Genomic DNA, 24703 nt, shown 5'->3' with positions numbered 1-24703 from the left:
GGAGAGAATCTAAGAAAGCAACATAAATGCTGTAAAATGAGGGCAGTTACAGATCGACCACAAAGAGGGAAAAATGCAGAGCTGTGTGACATGCCAGGTAGTTTGGACTGTGCTAATGAAATTGAAACTCTTGAGTCAATATATCAGGTGGAAGGCTAGTTTTCATGCAGGCAGAGAAAGTTAGTTACCAGATGTTGTTGGCTTCAATGTTGAGTTGAACACAGTGCTGGATTAACTCAACGGGCCAGGTAGCAGTTGCCCAACCTACATTTGGTTTCTCCACTGCAGCCGAGACCACATTGTCAACACCAAAAGAAGTCCAATGATAGACACAATAATCTGGAGTAACTCAGCGGGACCGGCAGTATCTCTGGAGAGAAGGAATGGGTGACGTTTCAGGTCGAGACCCTTCTTCAGACTCTGAAGAAAGGTCTCGACCTGAAACATTACCCATTCCTTCTCTCCAGAGGTGCAGCCTGACCCACTGAGTTACTTCAGCTTTTTGTGTCTATCTTCGATTTAAACCAGCATATGGAGTACCTTCCTAAACTGAACCTACAAATCCATACATTTTTGGAGTGTGGGAGGAAACCGAAGGTCTTGGAGAAAACCCATGCAGGTCAAGGGGAGAACGTACAAACTCTCTACAGCCAAGCACCCGTAGTTTGCTAAAAAATAATTTAACTCAAGGAGGTTAATTAACTCGAGGCCATTATTTTCATTTGGTTACTCATTCGATAATGTTTTTAAATTTGTCTTTTTTTTTTGAACAGTTTTGATGATCGGTTAGAGGAAAGAACTGTTTCACAACCAATGAATTGATTTTGACATGTAGACATTATAATGTAAACAAACACCATAGCCAATTCCACGCAGTGAGGTATCTGCCAAAGAGCGATGAGATAGACAACCAGTAAACCTGTTTAATACTCTAGGCTGAAGCGTGATCATTGGATCTACAAGCCCGCTGTGCTACTCCAGCATTTTGTATCTATCTTCGGTGTAAACCAGCATCTGCAGTTCCTTCCTACACAAGCTCATTTGATCAATAACTCTTGCAACCGTGAAGTACCACTGCACTACTGTGCTGAAATATCAACTTGAATAATATATTTCAATCTGGGGGGTTGCTTTGAATCCATAGCCTTGCGGCCAAGGGCTAATCATGTGATTGGTTTGAAAATTAAAAACGTTTAATCTTTTTAGAACCTTGTTGTCTCTGACTAAGGGTCCCTGTGGATAGCGCAGTGTTGGAGCTGGTGCAGATGAGTATGAATTATGCCTTTGACAGATGAAAGTGTCTTCCAGCTGCGCCCCTTACCCTGCATTACACAATCTGATTCATCCCGAAAAGCCACTGCATAGATCAGTGTAGTAGGATCACACCTGTCGTATCTCAGGCCTGGTGAGAAATTCTTCCTCTCCGGTAACATTTTACTGACTAATATGTTTCCCTTTGATGTCTTCACATATTAAAGCTAGAAGCTGGATCCACAGGGGGAAACACAGAGTTGCCCGATCAAAGTGTGTTCGATACAGTGGTAAGTCATGTTGAACTCTACTGCATTTTTGATCTATAATCTTGGTGCCAGTGGTCTTTTCTGCATTGAGGTTGTTTTGTCAGTTGAGTAGTGTGACTGAATGGCCATAAAACACTGGGTAAACTCAGCAGGTCTGTGGAAAGAGAAAATGAACATTTATTGTTTTAGATAATCTTCATTAGAACTGGGAGAGAGAGGAAACAGATTAATTTATAATTTTCAGAAAGGGTTGTGTGATGTTGCATTCAATTCCATCGTCCAAATCATTAATATATATTGTAAATAGCTGGGGTCCTATTATAGGTACAACCTGTAAATGAAGTAGTCCAGGTGACTGTTTAAAGGGGTAGTTAGAGTTGAGGAGAGAATCTAAGAAAGCAACATAAACGCTGAGTTATTCTAGCTTCTTTCGTCTATCTTCGGTTTAAACCAGTACCTTTGCACACATAACCTACAAACGTGTACATCTTTGGAGTGTGGGAGGAAACCCAAGATCTTGGAGAAAACCCACGCAGGTCACGGGGAGAACGTACAAACACTGTACAGCCAAGCACCCTTAGTTTGCTAAAAATAATTTAACTCAAGGAGTTTAATGAATAAACTAGAGGCCATTTAGACCTTTAGCCCAGAGACATTAGGTTAGACGAACTAGGTACTAATCTGACTATGGGAGTGTGTAGGGGGTCATCTGGAATGAACGGAATTGGGAGTCTGCCGGGTACCACCCGCTACGTGTAGACCAGGTGGACCCCCCAAGGGGCCAAAAAATGGGTGCTAAATAGATGAGTGAGGTACCACTTGAAACCACCACCACGGCGTGCTCACTGCCACGCCTATATCAACAACACAAACGGCAGCCATTGTTCCCGCTGCAAAAGGCCCGCCAGACCCCCCACAAAGGGCCTAAAAAATGGGCTAGCATATAGACAAGCAAAGTAACACTAACAAATAATGCCAAATGAACAAGTTGAGTTCATAGAGTACAAAATGGGTTACGCCAGACAAATAGTACAGGTACCAGACACCCCAAAAATGGACACCCTCGACCCTGCTAGCCTAGATTTTGTGGGTACCAGTTGAAACCGAGTTTCAGATGAGTATGAATTATGCCTTTGACAGATGAAAATGTCTTCCAGCTGCGCCCCTTACCCTGCATTACACAATCTGATTCATCCCGAAAAGCCACTGCATAGATCAGTGTAGTAGGATCACACCTGTCGTATCTCAGGCCTGGTGAGAAATTCTTCCTCTCCGGTAACATTTTACTGACTAATATGTTTCCCTTTGATGTCTTCACATATTAAAGCTAGAAGCTGGATCCACAGGGGGAAACACAGAGTTGCCCGATCAAAGTGTGTTCGATACAGTGGTAAGTCATGTTGAACTCTACTGCATTTTTGATCTATAATCTTGGTGCCAGTGGTCTTTTCTGCATGGAGGTTGTTTTGTCAGTTGAGTAGTGTGACTGGAAGGCCATAAACACTGGGTAAACTCGCCAGGTCTGTGGAAAGAGAAAATGAACATTTATGGTTTTAGATCATCTTCATTAGAACTGGGAGAGAGAGGAAACAGATTAGAGAATAGACAATAGGTGCAGGAGTAGGCCATTCGGTACTTCGAGCCAGCACCCCCATTCACTGTGATCGTGGCTGATCATCCAAATTCTGTACCCCGTTCCTGCCGTCTTACCAAAACCCCTGATTCCGCTATCTTTAAGAGCTCTACCTAACTCTCTCTTGAAAGCATCCAGAGAATTGGCCTCCACTGCCTTCTGAGGCAGAGAATTCCATAGATTCACTGGACTCACTCTGTGAAAAAGTTTTTCCTCATCTCCGTTCTAAATGGCTTACCCGTTATTCTTAAACTGTGGCTCCTGGTTCTGGACTCCCCCAACATCGGGAACATGTTTCTAGCAGGTCCAATCCCTTAATAATCTTATATGTTTCTATAAGATGCCCTTTCATCCTAAATTCCAGAGTATACGAGCCCAGCCACTCCATTCTATCAACATACGACAGTCCATAGAAAAGGATATTAACCTTGTGAACCTACGCTGCACTCCCTCAATAGCAAGAATGTCCTTCCTCATATTTGGAGATCAAAACTGCACTCAATACTCCAGGTGTGGTCTCCTCTGCTCCTATGCTCAACTCCACTTGTTATGAAGGCCAACATGCCATTTGCTTTCTTCACTGCCTGCTGTGCCTGCATGTTTGCTTTCGGTGAGTGATGAACAAGGACCCCCAGATCCCGTTGTACTTCCCCTTTTCCCAACTTGACATAATTCAGATAATAATCTGCCTTCCTGTTCTTGCCACCAAAGTGGATAAGCTTACATTTATCCACATTAAATTGCATCTGCCATGCATCCGCCCACTCACCTAACCTGTCCAAGTCATCCTGCATCCTCTTAGCATGCTCCTCATAGTACACACTGCCACCCAAATTTGTGTCATCTGCAAATTTGCTAATGTTACTTTTAGTCCCTTCATCTAAATTATTGATGTATATTGTGAATAGCTGTGGTCCCAGCACCTACCCTTGTAGGTACCCCTGCCATTCTGAAAGGAACCCATTAATCCCTACTCTTTGTTTCCTGTCTGCCAACCAATTTTCTTTCCATGTCAATACCCTTCTCCCAATACCATGTGATCTAATTTTGCTCACTAATCTCCTATGTGGGACCTTATTAAATGCTTTCTGAAAGTCCAGGTACACTACATCCACTGGCTCTCCTTTGTCCATTTTCCTAGTTACTTCCTCAAAGAATTCCAGAAGATTAGTCAGGCATGATTTCCCCTTCGTAAATCCATGCCGACTCGGACCGATCTTGTTACTGCTATCCAAATGTGCCGCTATTTCGTCTTTTATAATTGACTCCAGCAACTTCCCCACTACCGATGTCAGTCTAACTGGTCTATAATTCCCTGTTTTCTCTCTCCCGCCTTTCTTAAAAAGTGGGATAACATTAGCTACACTCCAATCCACAGGAACTGATCATGAATCTATAGCACATTGGAAAATGATCACCAATGCATCCATGATTTCAAGAGCCACTTCCTTAAGTACCCTGGGATGCAGACCATCAGGCCCTGGGGATTTATCAGCCTTCAGTCCCATCAGTCTACCCAACACCATTTCCTGTCTAACGTGAATTTCCTTCAGTTGCTCCGTCACCCCAGATCCTCTGGCCACTAGTACATCAGGGAAATTGTTTGTGTCTTCCTTCGTGAAGATGGATCCAAAGTACCTGTTCAACTCTTCTACCATTTCCTTGTTCCCCATAATAAATTCACCTGTTTCAGTCTTCAAGAAAATTAGTTTAAATTTTCAGAAAGTGTTATGTGGGGATGAATAGGATAATAGCAGAAAGTCTCTGGTGATGTGAAGTCAGAGTAGCTGTATGGATAACCTGTAAATGAAGTCCTCAAGGTGACGGTTTAAAGGGGTAGTTACAGTTGAGGAGAGAATCTAAGAAAGCAACATAAATGCTGTAAAATGAGGGCAGTTACAGATCGACCACAAAGAGGGAAAAATGCAGAGCTGTGTGACATGCCAGGTAGTTTGGACTGTGCTATTGAAATTGAAACTCTGAGTCAATATATCAGGTGGAAGGCTAGTTTTCATGCAGGCAGAGAAAGTTAGTTACCAGATGTTGTTGGCTTCAATGTTGAGTTGAACACAGTGCTGGATTAACTCAACGGGCCAGGTAGCAGTTGCCCAACCTACATTTGGTTTCTCCACTGCAGCCGAGACCACATTGTCAACACCAAAAGAAGTCCAATGATAGACACAATAATCTGGAGTAACTCAGCGGGACCGGCAGTATCTCTGGAGAGAAGGAATGGGTGACGTTTCAGGTCGAGACCCTTCTTCAGACTCTGAAGAAAGGTCTCGACCTGAAACATTACCCATTCCTTCTCTCCAGAGGTGCAGCCTGACCCACTGAGTTACTTCAGCTTTTTGTGTCTATCTTTGATTTAAACCAGCATATGGAGTACCTTCCTAAACTGAACCTACAAATCCATACATTTTTGGAGTGTGGGAGGAAACCGAAGGTCTTGGAGAAAACCCATGCAGGTCAAGGGGAGAACGTACAAACACTAACAGCCAAGCACCCGTAGTTTGCTAAAAAATAATTTAACTCAAGGAGGTTAATTAACTAGAGGCCATTAATTTCATTTGGTTACTCATTCGATAATGTTTTTAAATTTGTCTTTGTTTTGAAAACAGTTTTGATGATCGGTTAGAGGAAAGAACTGCTTCACAACCAATGAATTGATTTTGACATGTAGACATTATAATGTAAACAAACACCGTAGCCAATTCCACGCAGTGAGGTATCTGCCAAAGAGCGATGAGATAGACAACCAGTAAACCTGTTTAATACTCTAGGCTAAAGCATGATCATTGGATCAACAAGCCCGCTGCGCTACTCCAGCATTTTGTATCTATCTTCGGTGTAAACCAGCATCTGCAGTTCCTTCCTACACAAGCTCATTTGATCAATAACTCTTGCAACCGTGAAGTACCACTGCACTACTGTACTGAAATATCTACTTGAATAATATATTTCAATCTGGGGGGTTGCTTTGAATCCATAGCCTTGCGGCCAAGGGCTAATCATGTGATTGGTTTGAAAATTAAAAACGTTTAATCTTTTTAGAACCTTGTTGTCTCTGACTAAGGGTCCCTGTGGATAGCGCAGTGTTGGAGCTGGTGCAGATGAGTATGAATTATGCCTTTGACAGATGAAAGTGTCTTCCAGCTGCGCCCTTTACCCTGCACTACACAATCTGATTCATCCCGAAAAGCCACTGCATAGATCAGTGTAGTAGGATCACACCTGTCGTATCTCAGGCCTGGTGAGAAATTCTTCCTCTCCGGTAACATTTTACTGACTAATATGTTTCCCTTTGATGTCTTCACATATTAAAGCTGGAAGCTGGAACCACAGGGGGAAACACAGAGTTGCCCGACCAAAGTGTGTTCGATACAGTGGTAAGTCATGTTGCACACTGCTGCATTTTTGATCTATAATCTTGGTGCCAGTGGTCTTTTCTGCATGGAGGTTGTTTTGTCAGTTGAGTAGTGTGACTGAATGGCCATAAAACACTGGGTAAACTCAGCAGGTCTGTGGAAAGAGAAAATGAACATTTATTGTTTTAGATAATCTTCATTAGAACTGGGAGAGAGAGGAAACAGATTAATTTATAATTTTCAGAAAGGGTTGTGTGATGTTGCATTCAATTCCATCGTCCAAATCATTAATATATATTGTAAATAGCTGGGGTCCTATTACAGGTACAACCTGTAAATGAAGTCTTCCAGGTGACTGTTTAAAGGGGTAGTTAGAGTTGAGGAGAGAATCTAAGAAAGCAACATAAACGCTGAGTTATTCTAGCTTCTTTCGTCTATCTTCGGTTTAAACCAGTACCTTTGCACACATAACCTACAAACGTGTACATCTTTGGAGTGTGGGAGGAAACCCAAGATCTTGGAGAAAACCCACGCAGGTCACGGGGAGAACGTACAAACACTGTACAGCCAAGCACCCTTAGTTTGCTAAAAATAATTTAACTCAAGGAGTTTAATTAATAAACTAGAGGCCATTTAGACCTTCAGCCCAGAGACATTAGGTTAGACGAACTAGGTACTAATCTGACTATGGGAGTGTGTAGGGAGTCATCTGGAATGAACGGAATTGGGAGTCTGCCGGGTACCACCCGCTACGTGTAGACCAGGTGGACCCCCTAAGGGGCCGAAAAATGGGTGCTAAATAGATGAGTGAGGTACCACTTGAAACCACCACCACGGCGTGCTCACTGCCACGCCTATATCAACAACACAAACGGCAGCCATTGTTCCCGCTGCAAAAGGCCCGCCAGACCCCCCACAAAGGGCCTAAAAAATGGGCTAGCATATAGGCAAGCAAAGTAACACTAAAAAATAATGCCAAATGAACAAGTTGAGTTCATACAGTACAAAATGGGTTACGCCAGACAAATAGTACAGGTACCAGACACCCCAAAAATGGACACCCTCGACCCTGCTAGCCTAGATTTTGTGGGTACCAGTTGAAACCGAGTTTAAGTGATCTATCACACCTTGGGGGATATAAAATGACATGACAGAACAATTATCTGCTGCCTTGGGTCTACCAGACCGCCTAAATGGAAGTGATATGATGGCCTAACACTAGATATGCTGCTGTTGGTATTTTCTATTTTGGTCTTTCAAAGGGAGTATGTATTGCTAAAACCACACAGTCATTAGAGTAAAGCTCACTGGCATTTTAAGATGCGTCCAAAAACTGCTTAACAAGGTCATTTACCCTTGATTTACAAAATGAACAAAAAAATGCTTTATGAAATTAAATTCCATGACTTTCTTAAGGTGGCTTGGGCATTATAAGACAGCTCAATAACTTTTCTTCCAGTTAACATATTCCGTACTTCAATATGTTTACCTGAGAATAATTCTGAAAAGAAAACTGGGTCTACCATTACTCATTTCATAGATATGGCCGTTTCAAAACAAACAGTTTGCATCAAAAGCAGTCTGAAGTCGACATTAGCAAAATTGGCAAGAAGTGAACAGCTGGGACATTTTTTGCAATGAGAAAAAAATTAGCAGACAGACAGCAGGGTATGTTTTGCATCTCATTTTCATTGTCTGAGTCATCGCTCCATTCTGGTCCAGAACTTGTGTCATCAACGTCAACGAGCATAGTTTGGGCGATTGAGTCCAAAAAAGATATCAGTAACTATTGGAAGTATGGCAATGTAACTCTCGATGTCATTTGTTCGCACAGCTCGCATCAGATCTCTATGTACCCGATTGATCATGTAGACATATCCACACCAGTACTGCGCTGTTGGACCCATCACGCCCTGTATCACCTTGGTGAAGAACTGCTCATATTGTTCCATGAGCTCTCTGAACATCTGGTTTGTCTGCAGGAACTGTTCTATTTCACTACAAACTCCAGTGGCATCTTGCAGCCATCTACACATTTATTTCATCTCACTTTTCCTGCAGGAAACTTGACAGGAAACTCTCATAAAGCTTCCTTTCTATCACTACGGCCAAAATCGCATGGATTCTGTAGCACCGATTATAGTACTTACCTTGTATGAACCCATTGAGTGAACCCTCTGCCAATATCCCACTTTTTGTCAGGAGGTATTCAGCACCAGATTCGTTGATGTAGGACCCCATAGCGCCATAAAAGGCCAACTCAAGATGGGAGTTACCCAACATAATCAGTAGTCAATCAAACAACGGTGCTTCGAGGGACGGAATGGAGTATGCCTTTAGAGCGACTGCCCGATCATACTTGACAACTGCGTAATCCTGATTTGTGTCTATGGCGACTTTCATGCTTCTCTTCATAGTTTTGCGAACTACATCATTTCTTGTTGGAGGTGAAGCAATGGGATCCATGTAACAGATTCTCTGCTTTGGGAGCTCATCATGGAAAAACTGAGAAAAGAATCCGACAAACAGTGGCTGTGACATAACTTGGAAGAGCATTAACCAATAGAAATCAATCATGCCTTGAGCACCTGTTGCCATCGTTTCCTGTTGATTGACTGGTGTCGACAGATCAAAAGTTGCTTTACTCAGCTGGTGGTGCTTTGGGGCAAAGTCACGCTCTCTTCCATCAAACTGTCGCCCGTTCTTCCCACTGCGAGTAGCAATTGGTCTGTCATGTGTTTCATTTTCTGTTGTCACATTTTGGTAGCAAATCCCAACGGTTGCGTGCAGTGCCTTTTCCATCCAGTGTCCCCATGTTGACATTGTAGTTGTCCCATGCAAGTCCTGTTCCAAGATCTGGCTTCAACTCAATACCATCTGGTGCATCACAATCATTCTCCTCGGCTGAAAATGCAAACTCTGTTTCTAGCGACTTAACCTCATCATAGCTCAGGCTATATCCTAGACGATTTAGAATCCGAAGGATCAAATTGGATCCTGTCAATGTTCCTATGGCCAAGCCAAATACTGTTTGTTTCCATAGATGCACTAAACCACGAGATGTATTGAACACTGCATCGGATGACGTTGCCATGACTTTTCTATCCACATTATCCTTGTTAGCATCACCAGTAGATTTACGAAGCCCACAGAGTAGGGTCCTGAAAAACAACAGCAGGTCCTCAGGGACTCAACTGATGTAGGAGTTGGTATTCTCCATTTAGGCATCCCCAGAATTTCATTTCTCAGGTGTATGGGCTGCACTCCTTATAGTGGTTTGGTGCTGCTCTTTCTCATTCTGCAGGCTTGTTTTTCCTTCATCCTCCGATAAACTTGAACATAGAAACATAGAAACATAGAAAATAGGTGCAGGAGTAGGCCATTCGGCCCTTCGAGCCTGCACCGCCATTCAGTATGATCATGGCTGATCATCCAACTCAGTATCCCGTACCTGCCTTCTCTCTATGCCCCCTGATCCCTTTAGCCACAAGGGCCACATCTAACTTCCTCTTAAATATAGCCAATGAACTGACCTCAACTACCTTCTGTGGCAGAGAGTTCCAGAGACTCACCACTCTCTGTGTGAAAAATGTTTTTCTCATCTCGGTCCTAAAGGATTTCCCCTTTATCCTTAATCCTTAACAGTACAGGAAATTTCCTCTACGGTAGTCGAAAAGTGTGATGGATATTTTGTCCCCAAATTTCTCCTGTATTTTCCTTGTCAAAGCCTGTGTTGTGTAGCTATCAATGTCCTCTTCTGTTCCTCCATTGGCAAGATATTCACCCTTGTACAAATAACGACGAAACAGGCATTGCCCGTCGATTTACTATCACCTCTGTGTCGATAAATGCGGCAATAGTGCTGAAGGTGTCTGCGTGTAGCTGTCTCTTTGTAGCCTGTGCTGCCTGCAAAGGACGTCCTTCGACCTCCTTGAAGAATTCACAACGACCGGATTTGTGATACTGAGCCTCCTTTGCTATTAGATCAATACCACCACTGACTAATAACTTGATGCGCTCATTGATACTATAAGAGGCTGCTGCAACAATTTTTTCACACCAATCTTTTGTCTGACAATCTGATAGTGGCTGTACTTTTCTGTTTACTGTCTTCCTAACTTTTTTACAGATGATGCATGATCCTTTTAGCAAGCCTTTTGAATCACTTGGTGGAAGATGGCTTTGTTCTCTTGTCTCTGGCTTTTTAGCAGGAGGTTCATCTGTGCTCTGACCAGCTGATCTTTTTTTAACGGCAGTGGAATTATTGTGGCAAGGTTTTGTATGATAACATGCACTGCCTCGGTCCAGTTGCAAATTGACTTCCGTTGTCACATCTCTGTACCTGTCAGTCTTTAGTTGTAGTCTGACCACAGGCTACGTTCTTGACAGTTTCCCATGTTTTATTATCAAACTCTCTCACGTTGGTCCCACCAGACGTTTTGCATATGATGCAGAGGGCCTGGGTTGGACCATGTGGCTCATGGTCTCTGTCACTGTTAGTATCAGTCTCCTGAAACATAGTATACATAAAACACAATGAAAGATGACCCAAATTGATATAAAAATAGGCCCTTGCAGCATTTAATTGGAGCTTACCATTTGAGACTCAGAACCTGGAATAATGACCACCAGTTCTCCAGGTTAAACAGTAGATTTCAGAACCTTCTTGACTTGTTATATGCAAGAAACATGAACCGACATTTGTGACAGGTGAAAACTCAATCAACTTTCTGGCATTGGTCATTTTGTATTTCCTAGGCTGTGATTGATCATCTAAACCTGATTTTAGCTGGTACCTTTAATATCTGGGCTAGCCTAGATTGGCCCAAGGGTCCATTTAGGGGGTCTGGTAGGCACAATGCAGCAGATAATTGTTCTGTCATAGGTCAATTTCATAGGTCAAGCTGTGGTAGATCATTTAAACTCGGTTTCAACTGGTACCCACAATATCTACGCTAGCCTAGTTGGACAGCAGGGTCTAGGGTGTACATTTTTGGGGTATCTGGTACCTGTAGTGCAGCGGACTATTTGTCTGGCGTAACCCATTTTGTACTCTATGAAATCAACTTGTTCATTTAACATTAGTTTTCAGTGGTACTTTGCTCGTCTATATGCTAGCCCATTTTTTAGGCCCTTTGTGGGGAGTCTGGCGGTCTTTTAGAAACATAGAAACATAGAAAATAGGTGCTGGAGTAGGCCATTCGGCCCTTTGAGCCTGAACCGCCATTCAATATGATCATGGCTGATCATCCAACTCAGTATCCTGTACCTGCCTTCTCTCCATACCCCCTGATCCCTTTAGCCACAAGGGCCACATCTAACTCCCTCTTAAATATAGCCAATGAACTGGCCTCAACTACCTTCTGTTGCAGAGAATTCCACAGATTCATCACTCTCTGTGTGAAAAATGTTTTCCTCATCTCGGTCCTAAAAGATTTCCCCCTTATCCTTAAACTGTGACCCCTTGTTCTGGACTTCCCCAACATCAGGAACAATCTTCCTGCATCTAGCCTGTCCAGCCCCTTAAGAATTTTGTAAGTTTCTATAAGATCCCCCCTCAATCTTCTAAATTCTAGTGAGTACAAACCAAATCTATCCAGTCTTTCTTCATATGAAAGTTCTGACATCCTAGGAATCAGTCTGGTGAATCTTCTCTGTATTCCCTCTATGGCAAGAATGTCTTTCCTCAGATTAGGAGACCAAAACTGCATGCAATACTCCAGGTGTGGTCTCACCAAGACCCTGTACAACTGCAGAAGAACCTCCCTGCTCCTATACTCAAATCCTTTTGCTATGAATGCTAACATACCATTCGCCTTCTTCACTGCCTGCTGCACCTGCATGCCTACTTTTAATGACTGGTGTACCATGACACTCAGGTCTCGTTGCATCTCCCCCTTTCCTAATCGGCCACCATTCAGATAATAGTCTACTTTCCTGTTTTTGCCATCAAAGTGGATAACCTCACATTTATCCACATTATACTGCATCTGCCATGCATTTGCCCACTCACCCAGCCTATCCAAGTCACCTTGCAGCCTCCTAGCATCCTCCTCACAGCTAACACTGCCCCCCAGCTTTGTGTCATCCGCAAACTTGGAGATGTTGCATTCAATTCCCTCGTCCAAATCATTAATATATATCGTAAATAGCTGGGGTCCCAGCACTGAGCCTTGCGGTACCCCACTAGTCACTGCCTGCCATTGTGAAAAGGACCCATTTACTCCTACTCTTTGCTTCCTGTCTGCCAGCTAGTTCTATCCACATCAATACTGAACCCCCAATACCGTGTGCTTTAAGTTTGTATACTAATCTCTTATGTGGGACCTTGTCGAAAACCTTCTGAAAGTCCAGATATAACACATCCACTGGTTCTCCCTTATCCACTCTACTAGTTACATCCTCGAAAAATTCTATAAGATTCGTCAGACATGATTTACCTTTCATAAATCCATGCTGACTTTGTCCAATGATTTCACCACTTTCCAAATGTGCTGCTATCCCATCTTTTTTATTTATTTTTTTAATTTTATTAGAAGTTAATACAATACAAAACAATACAGTGGCACCTAATTTTAGGTGCCAACTATGTCATACCGTAATCCATTCTATGTACATCCTCTAGTTTTATGTTATGAGAAGGAAGTAAGCAAGACAAGACAAAGAAAACAATAGAAAGGGGAAAGAGTGGAAAAATAGATGGTAGAGAGTAGAAAAATGTGAAGTGTGTATATAAAAAATAAAAATAAAAAAATAAAATAAAAAAGAAAAGGTGGAAAGTAGAAATAGAAGAGAAGGCCCCTTAAAAGAGAATTTTTCAAATCTATATTCGGAGATGTAGATCTATCCACGTCATGAACTGAAATCAGCAATCCTTATGGTACCGCTGCATCACATGATTCCAAAAAGTCGATGAAAGGAGACCAACTCCTTAAGAATTGGTCATATTTATCTATTAGTCGGAGTCTCATTTCTTCAAGGCGTGCTATGTCCATCATATTCCTAATCCACATTTTAACAGTTGGTATGGCTGTTTTTTTCCAAAATTTAAGTATCAATTTCTTTCCAATTATTAACCCATAATTAAAAAAAACATTTTGGTCTTTATTTAAATTGGTATCTTCTCCTATTATTCCAAATATAATCCATTCCATTTTGGGTTCTATTCTTGACTTGAAGAGCTTTGTAAATATATCAAATATATCACTCCAAAATTTATTCAACTTTGTACATCCTACAAATGAATGTGTTATATTAGCGTTTTGATATTAACATTTATCGCATCTGGGAGAGACGTTTGGATAAAATTTATTCAACCTCGTTTTTGAATAATATAGTCTATGTAATAATTTGAATTTGAATTGAATTAAATTATGTCTTGCATTAATAGAACAGTTATGTGTGTTCATCAAATACTTTTCCCATCTATCCTTCGAGATCTTTATCATTAGCTCATGTTCCCAATCTTCCCTTAGTGCTTCTGTTGAGGGTGATTCTCTATATAATATATTATTATAAAAGTATGATATTAATTTTTGTGAATCAGCCTTAATATTCATTGCTTCTTCTAAAGGGTCTAAAAATATAGTTTGAAATCTATGTGTATATTTCTTCATAAAGTCACATACCTGTATATATTTAAAATATTGATTATCCTTCAATTGCTATCCCATCTTTAATAACTGATTCTAGCAGTTTCCCCACTACCGATGTTAGACTAACTGGTCTGTAATTCTCTGTTTTCTCTCTCCCTCCCTTTTTAAAAAGTGGGGTTACATTAGCTACCCTCCAATCCTCAGGAACTACTCCAGAATCTAAAGAGTTTGAAAAATGATCACTAATGCATCCACTATTTCTGAGGCTACTTCCTTAAGTACTCTGGGATGCAGCCTATCTGGCTCTGGGGATTTATCGGCCTTTAATCCATTCAATTTACCTAACACCACTTCCCGGCTAACCTGGATTTCACTCAGTTCCTCCATCTCATTTGACCCCCGGTCCCCTGCTATTTCCGGCAGATTATTTATGTCTTCCTTAGTGAAGACAGAACCAAAGTAGTTATTGAATTGGTCTGCCATGTCCTTGTTCCCCATGATCAATTCACCTGTTTCTGACTGCAATGGACCTACATTTGTTTTAACTAATCTTTTTCTCTTCACATATCTATCAAAACTTTTGCAGTCAGTTTTTATGTTCCCTGCCAGTTTTCTTTCATAATCTATTTTCCCTTTCCTAATTAAGCGCTTTGTCCTCCTCTGTTGGTCTCTGAATTTCTCCCAGTCCTCCGGTAGGCTGCTTTTTCTGGCTAATTTGTATGCTTCATCTTTTGTTTTGATACTATCCCTGATTTCCCTTGTTATGCATGGATGCACTACCTTCCCTGATTTATTTTTTTGCCAAACTGGGATGAACAATTGTTGTAGTTCATCCATGCAGTCTTTAAATGCCTTCCATTGCATATCCACCGACAACCCATTAAGAATCAATTGCCAGTCAATCTTGGCCAATTCACGTCTCATACCCTCAAAGTTACCTTTCTTTAAGTTCAGGCCCCTTGTTTCTGGATTAACAATGTCACTCTCCATCCTAATGAAGAACTCAACCATATTATGGTCACTCTTGCCCAAGGGGCCACGCACAACAAGACTGCTAACTAATCCTTCCTCATTACTCAATACCCAGTCTAGAATAGCCTGCTCTCTCGTTGGTTCCTCTACATGTTGGTTTTGAAAACTATCCCGCATACATTCCAAGAAATCCCCTTCCTCAGCACCCTTGCCAATTTGATTCACCCAATCTATATGGAGATTGAAGTCACCCATTATAACTGTTTTACCTTTGTTGCACGCATTTCTAATTTCCTGTTTGATGCCCTCCCCAACTCCACTACTACTGTTAGGTGGCCTGTACACAACTCCCACTAGCGTTTTCTGCCCCTTAGTGTTTCGACACCGGGAAAAATGTCTGCCATTTGTGTTGTTGTTATGGGCGTGGCAGTGAGCACGCCATGGTAGTGGATTTAAGTGGTACCTCACTCATCTATTTAGCACCCATTTATTTGGCCCCTTGGGGGGTCCCCCAGGTCTACACGCAGCCGGTGGTACCCGGCAGACTCCCATTTCCATTCATTTCATGTGACATCCTACACACTCCCATAGTCAGACATTGGTACCTAGTTCGTCTAACCTAATGTCTCTGGGCTGAAGGTCTAATTATTTTCATTTGGTTACTTTAGTATAGTTTATAGATGCAGCGTGGAAACAGGCCCTTCAGCCCACCAAGTCCGCGCTGACCAGTGATCCCCGCATATTAACACTACCCTACACACACTAATGACAATTTTTTACATTTAACAAACCAATTTACATACATTCCTGTACGTCTTTTGAGTGTGGGAGGAAACCGAAGATCTCGGAGAAACCCACAGGGAGAATGTACAAACTCCGTACAGACAGCACCCGTAGTCGGGATTGAACCCGGGTCTCCGGTGCTGCAAGAGCTGTAGGCAGCAGCCCCACCACTGCACCACGGTGCTGCCCTTAAATTCATTTGATAATGCTTTTAAATTTGATTTATTTTTAACAATTTTGATGATCGGTTAGAGGAAAGAACTGCTTCACAACCAATGAACTGATTTTGACATGTAGACATTATAATGTAAACGTACACCATAACCAATTCCACGCAGTGAGGTATCTGCCAAAGAGCGATGAGATAGACAACCAGTAAACCTGTTTAATACTCCAGGCTGAAGCATGTCCCGCTGTGCTTGTTGATCCAATAAGGTGGAATATCACGTTCACAAGTGTTAGGAGCAGAATTAGGCCATTCAGCCCATCAAGTCTACTCCGCCATTCAATCATGGTTGGTCTATCTCTCCCTCCTAATCCCATTCTCCTGCCTTCTCCTCAAAACCCCTGACACCCGTACTAATCAAGAATCTATCTATCTCTGCCTTAAAAACATCCTTCTGTGGCAATGAATTCCACAAATTCGCCACCCTCTGACTAAAGAAATTCCTCCTTGGCTCCTTCCTAAAGGAACATCCTTTAATTCTGAGGCTATGCCCTCTGGCCCTAGACTCTCCCACTAGTGGAAGCATCCTCTAAACATCCACTCTTTCCAAGCCTATGTGGGGGCAAGTTTAGCATTGGTCTGTGGTTCCTTTATTTAAAGCAGGATACAGGTTTGTCAGGCTAAATAATTCAAAATCCAAGTTTACTGAATAGAATTCTGCGAGTTCTAGACATTTCCATAAAAAACATCCATCAGCGTCCCTTCACGCTAAATCGTGACATAATTCAACAAATTAGATTATAAAATGTGACCTTATTTTCCTTTTCATGGAATGTTGAGTTTTCCGTGCATATTCTTTAAGCACTAACTCAGCTCCTTCTCCCACTCTCAATAGATCGAAGCTGAAGTCACTCTTGCTACGGAGCCCGAAGAGCCAGCCACTGGCACTGAAGCATCCCCGGATGCTCCTTCTATTGTGCCCAGTGCAGTCACGGAGGAAGTTGTGGTGAGTCCCACTGTTTGCTGCAGAGTTAATTTCCAAGCAGTAAGTGCTTCATTCATTCTATCGCCACAGCCAGTTCCCTTGTTACTGCTCAGCGGTAGAGATAATTCCCTGCTCCATCCTGCACGCCCACCCTCCACCCTGATCATGAAGATGTTGTCTGCAATGTTTTTTTAGCACCACTCACTACACTCCCTCACCTTCTATCCATCTGCCTTTCATTTTCATTAACACTTAATTAAATCTGAATATTCATTTCGCTGACTGCAATGGCAATAATGAACCTGTCAATAAATGCACTAACTAAAACGATGGCCTTGTTATTGATACAAAGTGTGTGCAATAATGCCATTTGCTGCACAATTGTCAGTGTTTTATTTGTATTGTGCTTCCAGTACATGTTCCACGCCTTTAGTATTTGTGGCTGTGTGCATCGGTTCCTGTGTGAGTAAAATGCCTGTGTTCTGATCAGCGTGCGTGCGTGCATGCGTGCGTGTGTGTGTGCTACAACAGAACTACTGTATGGATCGTGGGTTTCGGCGCGAAATCGCGCCTTTTACCTTCGCTCCATAGATGCTGCTGCACCCGCTGAGTTTCTCCAGCATTTTTGTGTACCTTCGATCGTCCAGCATCTGCAGTTCCTTCTTGAACAACATACTCTTTGGAGTATAACTAATGGGAGTATAACTAATGTGTTAGTGTCCTCATCTGTGCTCTGCAGGTATATATTGCTTGAATACCATCAGACAACCCACCCTTGCTTGAACACTTCAAACCACGTCATGTTTTGACATTTTACACCACTGGATGTGTGTTTGAATTACATTCAAATGAAATAAATCCCATGTTTTATTCTCTATTAAGGAGAATAAGGAGCTTGAAGTGCAGGAGGCAGCTGCAGGTGCTGAAATGGAGATTGTTGAGGTATGTAAACAATGCTTCATTATCTGTGCACAAATCTAGATCTACTGCTCATTACAGATAAATATCAACAAATATCTTCCATTTAATTGGTGTTCCATAAATGGATTAGTTCCACCTGCATCTTCAAAAGGACATTGTTATTCCTGTCATTATCAATAATTGGGTTTAACTGTTAGCCAATCTGACTATAATGTTAAACTTGATAATGTGATGATTAAGAAAGAAAATGATGATTTAATAATTTCTCATTCTGAACTTAAATTACACAATTTAACACAATATAATTTCTTTGTTTTTAGACTAATTGAATTACCGTCCAACCAGAGCCATGGATAGAGCTTTAAACTAAATAGTGGGGGGGTGGCTCAACAAATTGGAAGTGTAAGGGTGGAGTTAAAGGGAAAGACGGTGCAGGAAAAGTTACAGTAGTCTCTGGAAGCAATAGGACGGAAGGTTTAAGAAGAGATAAGAGAGGAAGGTCAGATAAAATAGGAGAGGAGAGGAGGTGAATACTGAATTAAAGATGTTCTATTTGAATGCACGTAGTATAATAAACAAAGAGGATGAGCTTGGAGCACAGTTAGAAATTGGTAGCTACGATGGTAAATTGGTAGCTATGATGTTGTGGGAATTACTGGCTGCAAGAGGATGGGAGCTGGGAGTAGATTATTCAAGATTATGTCCCATTGGAAAGGCAGACAGGTGAGCAGAGGGGATGGGGTAGCTCTGCTGGTAAGGAATTAAATTTTGTCCTGAGCAAGTGACATAGGATCAGAAGATGTAGAATCCTTGTGGGTAGAGCTGAGAAATTGCAAAGGTAAAAATACCCTAATGGGAGTTATTTGGGCCGCATTATTACATACAATAGACAATAGACAATAGGTGCAGGAGTAGGCCATTCGGCCCTTCACTGTGATCATGTTTGATCATCCACAATCAGTACCCTGTTCCTGCCTTCTCCCCATATTCCTTGACTCCGCTATCTTTAAGAGCTCTATCTAACTCTCTCTTGAAAGCATCCAGATTCACAACTCAAGTTACATCAGGAGATTCACGCGCCGTGTAAGAATGTAAGATTTCAATATGCAGGTAGACTGGGAAAATTAGGTTGGTACTGGACCCCAAGAAAGGAAATTTGTAGAGTGTCTCTGAGATGGATTCTTAGATCAGCTTATAGTGGAGCCTACCAGGGAATAGGTAATTCTGGATTTGGTGTTGTGTCACGAACCAGATCTGACAAGGGAACTCAAGGTGAAGGAAATAGGTGGAATAGGTGAAATAGGCAGGTAGTGTAGAGGAAGCTAGGACTCTGCAGAAAGAATTGGGCAGGTTGGGGAAGTGGTCAGAGATGTGGCAGATGGAATCCAGATGGATTCTGCTCCTATCACTTATGACCTTATGATAATCCACACAGGCATGAAAGGCCAAGAGGTGTCCTTTTGTGATGTAAGATTCCATGAATCCCTTTATGATTAAACATGATAATTTGACTCAATTTTCATCCAATATAACACAGAATTCTTTTTGAGTGATTCTCTGAAATTTTGTTTGGTTCGTGAGTGTGTGGAAATAATTCTTCACCAATCTCAACTTCAGCTTTTCCTTTTAATGATCAGAACTCATATCCCTAGTTCTGCTCTCTTTAATTATAAGTACATTTCCTAGTTGCTGTTTTCTATTTCTGCAACCATGTCATAAATCCTTAGCAGGCCTGCACCTGCAACGGCTGATAAACACCATATCAACACCAATCTCCAATCCCATTAATTGGCATTTTGCCTCTACTCTACACTGCTGCCCATCCCTTAGCGATGACCAGTGTCTCATAGAGTGATGCAGCGTGGAAACAGCCCCTTCGGCCAACATGTCCCATCTACACTAGTCCCACCTGCCTGCGTTAGGCCCATATCCCTCTAAATCTGTCCTATCCATATACGTTTAATTGTTTCTTAAACATTGCAATGGTCCCTGCCTCAACAACCTTCTCTGGAAGCTCGTTCCATATGCCCACCACCCATTGTGTGAAAAGGTTAGCCCTCTTAGATTTCTATTAAATCTTTCCCTTTCACTTTAAACCAAGAGTTCCCAACCTGGGGTAAATTTCGCCTACCCAGGGGGTAAATATGTTGTTTCTGGATTTGTAGATATTTTTTCTCATTGACTGGCTGTGTTTGGTTCTGATATACCGGTATCTGTTCATCATTAGGTGTTCATAAATAAGTGAAATAACATTGTTATGTGCTATTAAAGTTGCCAGGGGTAAACGGGATGAAAAGCTCCAAGGTATATAATCCCAGCCTGTTCAACCGCCCCTTATAGCTCAGACCCTCGAATCCTGGCAACATCCTTGTAAATCTTCTCTGTACCCTTTCCACCTTGACAACATCTTTCCTGAAACATGGTGCCCAGAACTGAACACCATGTTCAAAATGCAGCCTCACCATTGTCTTATATAACTGCAACATGACCTCCCAACTTCTATACTCAATACTCTGAGAGCCCTACCATTCACAGTGTAGGTCCTGCCCTTGTTAGACTTTTCAAAATGTAACACCTCACATTTCTCTGTATTAAAGTCCATCAACCATTCCTCAGCCCACCTGGCCAATCGATTCAGATCCTGCTACAATTTTTCACAACCATTTTCACTATCTGTAAAACCACCCACTTTTGTATCATCTGCTAACATGCTAATCTTGCCATGTATGTTCTCATCTAAATCATTGATATAGATGACAAACAGTATTGGGCCCAGCACGGAACCCTGAGGCACACCACTAGTCACAGGCCTCCAGTCCGAAAAGCAACCTTCCACCATCACCCTCTGCTTCCTTCCATGAAGCCAATTTTCCATCCATTCAGCTATTTCTCCTTAGATCCCATGCGATCTAACCTTCTAGAGCAACCTACCATGTGGAACCTTGTCGAATGCTTTGCAGAAGTCCATGTGTACAACATCTACAACTCTGCCCTCATTGACCTTTTTGGTCACGTCTTCAAAAAAACACAATCAGATTTGTGAGACACGACCTCCCACGTACAAAACCATGCTGACTATCCCTAATTAGCCTTTTTCCATCTAAATGCCTCCTTATCCTATCCCTCAGAATACTCTCTAGTAACTTTTCAACTACAGATGTTAAGCTCACAGCCTATAGTTCTCAGCTTTTCCTCTGCAGCCCTACAAGCTACACAGTATTAAAGATAAAATAAATAGTGATTGATAAATTTCTACTGTATGACAAGATGATAATAAGAAAAGGCACATTTAAGGTAATCAAAGAAACAATTGAAAAGGAAGTTTGGTAAAATACTTCTACATTGCCATCAGGATGGCACGGTGGCGCGGCGGTAGAGTTGCTGCCCTATAGCGCCGGAGGCCCGGGTTCGATCCTGACTACGGGTGCTGTCTGTACGGAGTTTGTACATTCTCCCCATGACCGCGTGTGTTTTCTCCGAAATCTTCGGTTTCCTCCCACACTCCAAAGATGTACAGGTTTGTAGGTTAATTGGCTTGATATAAGTGTAAATTGTCCCTAGTGTGTAGGATGGTGATAGTGTGCGGGGATCACTGGCCGGTGCGGACTCGGTGGGCCGAAGGTCCTGTTTCTGCTCTGTATCTCTATACTAAACTAAACTAAACCAAATCTGAAACAAGGTCCATAATGTACTTTAACAGCAATCAGATACAGTAACTATTTGAAAGGAATGAATAATAAATGAAACAAGAGGGAGTGGGAGTGTGGGAATGGACCAGCGAGAAACATCAACAAAACAGACCTGGTGAGCAATCAGCCTGTTCTATAATGTGGTATTCTACAGTTCTCTGATTAGATTCAATAAATCCAATGTTTTATTCCCCTTAAAGGAGATTAAAGACACTGAGGTGGAGAAGGCAAAAGTAATTGCTAAAACTGAGAGCACTGAGGTATGTAGATGCTGCCTCAGGCTGAGGCTAAATTTAACACATTGTCACATCATCTGTTCATTTCAGTTAACTATCTGTCGGCATTTTGAGGCCTATGCATTGCATGTGTCGTAAACACATCCTTCCTTTACCGCATTTGTGCCTTGTTTATGCCTTACAATCATCAAACACCGTTCCCTGAGTTTGCTCATTTCAATCTTAAAACTAGTGTTCTGTTGTGAAACCAAGAATGAAACTCGACTGATTTCCAGAGATAGCTTTCTAGTGATCTAAGTTCCTGGTGTAAATTCTGAGCAAGCAAGTCTCCACTCTTCACATGCTTGTAATATTTTCAATGGAAAAGTTGCTCATGCAAAGACCCAGAGATTTCCTGAAAATGTACTTGCAAACCATGCAGCAAAAACAGATCACTTCACCAAGTTTCCCTTTTTCTTTTGCTTCTTCTTATCGAGTCCACACGCAAGATTAGATGTTGTTCGGCCAGAGCTGAACACACTTCTCGGCATCTGCATACAATGGTGTCTGTCTTGTTGCTCCTTGTGTTGCTTCTTGTGTTGCTTCTTGTGCTTCGTGTGCGTGGTGGTGGAAAGATTGGTGAAAACAGGGCTGCGATACGAACGCTCTTTCCTTGACCCCTTTTCTTTTGCTAGCAACATCCTTGGAAAGTCCACTGTTTCTATGCAAAGCTTCACAATCCAGCCCAACATTTCCACCTACCCGCATGTAACAGGGCAGAGAATGTGGGCTTCCTTTGTTCACCAAATGTTCTGAATGGACAATAATTTATACCTCACGTTTTCAGCAATGATACTCTATTCAAGTTGCCATTTCCAGTCTTGCTTTATTCAGTTTACTTGAGAGCTGTACTATCCGAGAATGTTAATATCATTGAAAGGAAAAAGAACCTCATGAATTGTATTTACTTTACCATGCCTAAATCAATTCCACTTTATGCTGTTGTTTACATGCGAATCACAGGAAACTTTGCCCGGGGTAGCAGCAAATGTAAGTGTGATATAGGAAGTCTCATCACTGGGTTATTGCAATGCCTTTCATTAATAATTGCAAATCCGGTAGTTGGGTTAAGAACGGATGCGAGGAAACACCTTTTCTCGCAGAGAGTGGTGAGTCTGTGGAATTCTCTGCCTCAGAGGTCAGTGGAGGAAGGTTCTCTAGATGCTTTCAAGAGAGAGCTAGATAGGGCTCTTAAAAATAGTGGAGTCAGGGGATATGGGGAGAAGGCAGGAATGGAGTACTGATTGGGGATGATCAGCCATGGTCACATTGAATGGCGGTGCTGGCTCGAAGGGCCAAATGGCCTGCTCCTGCACCTACTGTCTATTGCCTATTGTTAAGGCATACAAGGACCTCGTCTGTTTTGTGTACTCATTAGTCCATAAGTGATAGGAGCAGAATTAGGCCATTCGGCCCATCAAGTCTACTCCACCATTCAATCATGGCTGATCTATCTTTCCCTCCTAACCCCATTCTCCTGCCTTCTCCCCATAACCCCTGACACCCGTTTTCTTTGTTATTATACAGGGTATCTTTAAACCTGAGATGGTGAGGTACTGGCAGTTTAAAAAAATGATCATGTGCTCTCCCACCCTGCCGCATCCCAATTGTACAACAGCCAGAAACACCTGGCCTATCCCACCTCAATGAAACTGAAGATAAATCATAGCTCCTCTCCGATTGTCCGCCTCACCTATTAGAATGCACTGTCAGTTACGGATGCTGCAGCATTGCCTGGATAAGTGATCAAGAAGCTCACTGACCTTCACATTCAGTTCTCCTGCACCTGACCTTATCCAGTCTCGTTCTTCACCAGAGAACCGTGATCTTGGAGTGATTCCATACGTTCCATTATCTTTTTCAGTGTTAACGATTAATTGATCATTCAATATTTTACAATGCGTGGCAGTATGGAGTTAATATTGTGAATTTTATAATCATTTAGACAAAGAATTTACTTCACACGAAAACTTTTCAAGTATTAATTTTTAAATGTTATCCACGCTCACATCCACCAGTCAAAGCTACAAAGGATAGCTTGCTATATATAAAAGCACAAATTAGTGTCAATAGTGAAAGGCCTGGATAGAGGGGATGTGGAGAGGATGTTTCCACTAGTGGGAGAGTCTAGATTCAGACGTCATAGCCTCAGAATTAAACGATGTTCCTTTAGGAAGGAGATGATGAAGAATTTCTTCAGTCAGGGTGGTGAATCTATGGAACTCTGTGCCACAGAAAGCTGTGGAGGCCAAGTGAATGGATATCTTTAGGGCAAAGATGGATAGATTCTTGATTAGTGCGGGTGTCAGGGGTTATGGGGAGAAGGCAGGAGAATGGGGTTAGGATGGAGAAATAGATCAGCCATGATTGAATGGCGGAGTAAACTTGGCCTAATTCTGCTCCTATCTGATGAATTACAGATGTTTAATAGACTCCCTTCTCGCTCGCCCAACCTATGGGAGGGTGAGCTTGCATCCTGCTTTCCTGGCAATAGCCCCCAAATGAAGCACAATATCAGTGGCCAAACACTTGCTCAGTGGAGACACTGGTTCAGGAATCTTATTGCAATGCAAGAATTTCATTGTCCTATCTGGGACACATGGCAATAAACTCTCTTGACTCTTGACTTGACTCTTATCACTGAACATTTAACAGATACATCAGTGAGCTGTCATTGTCAGGAATTACTATTAGTGTCAGAAGCACAAGTGTTTTTGTGCTTGCCCATGTGTACAGTGGAGCACAGAGCTTGCCCCTCCTCACCAGAGCAGTGCTCATTGTGCCAGTACATAGATC

The 24703-nt window shown here is 42.1% G+C and overlaps 1 protein-coding gene across 1 annotated transcript in view; it reads left to right on the top strand.

Annotated features, from left to right (window-relative positions):
• amph (amphiphysin) overlaps positions 1-24703 on the top strand; it is a 233274-nt gene that overhangs the window by 193970 nt on the left and 14601 nt on the right. The window contains exons 31-34 of the mRNA XM_033019968.1: positions 6480-6542; positions 16933-17043; positions 17905-17964; positions 21833-21892. Coding sequence (XP_032875859.1) covers positions 6480-6542; positions 16933-17043; positions 17905-17964; positions 21833-21892 — 294 coding nt within the window. The remainder of the gene's footprint in view (positions 1-6479; positions 6543-16932; positions 17044-17904; positions 17965-21832; positions 21893-24703) is intronic.

The sequence above is a fragment of the Amblyraja radiata genome, chromosome 4 (genome assembly GCF_010909765.2).
Source record: "Amblyraja radiata isolate CabotCenter1 chromosome 4, sAmbRad1.1.pri, whole genome shotgun sequence".
Lineage (NCBI taxonomy): Eukaryota > Metazoa > Chordata > Chondrichthyes > Rajiformes > Rajidae > Amblyraja > Amblyraja radiata.
This window is presented reverse-complemented; position numbering and strand designations above follow the sequence as displayed.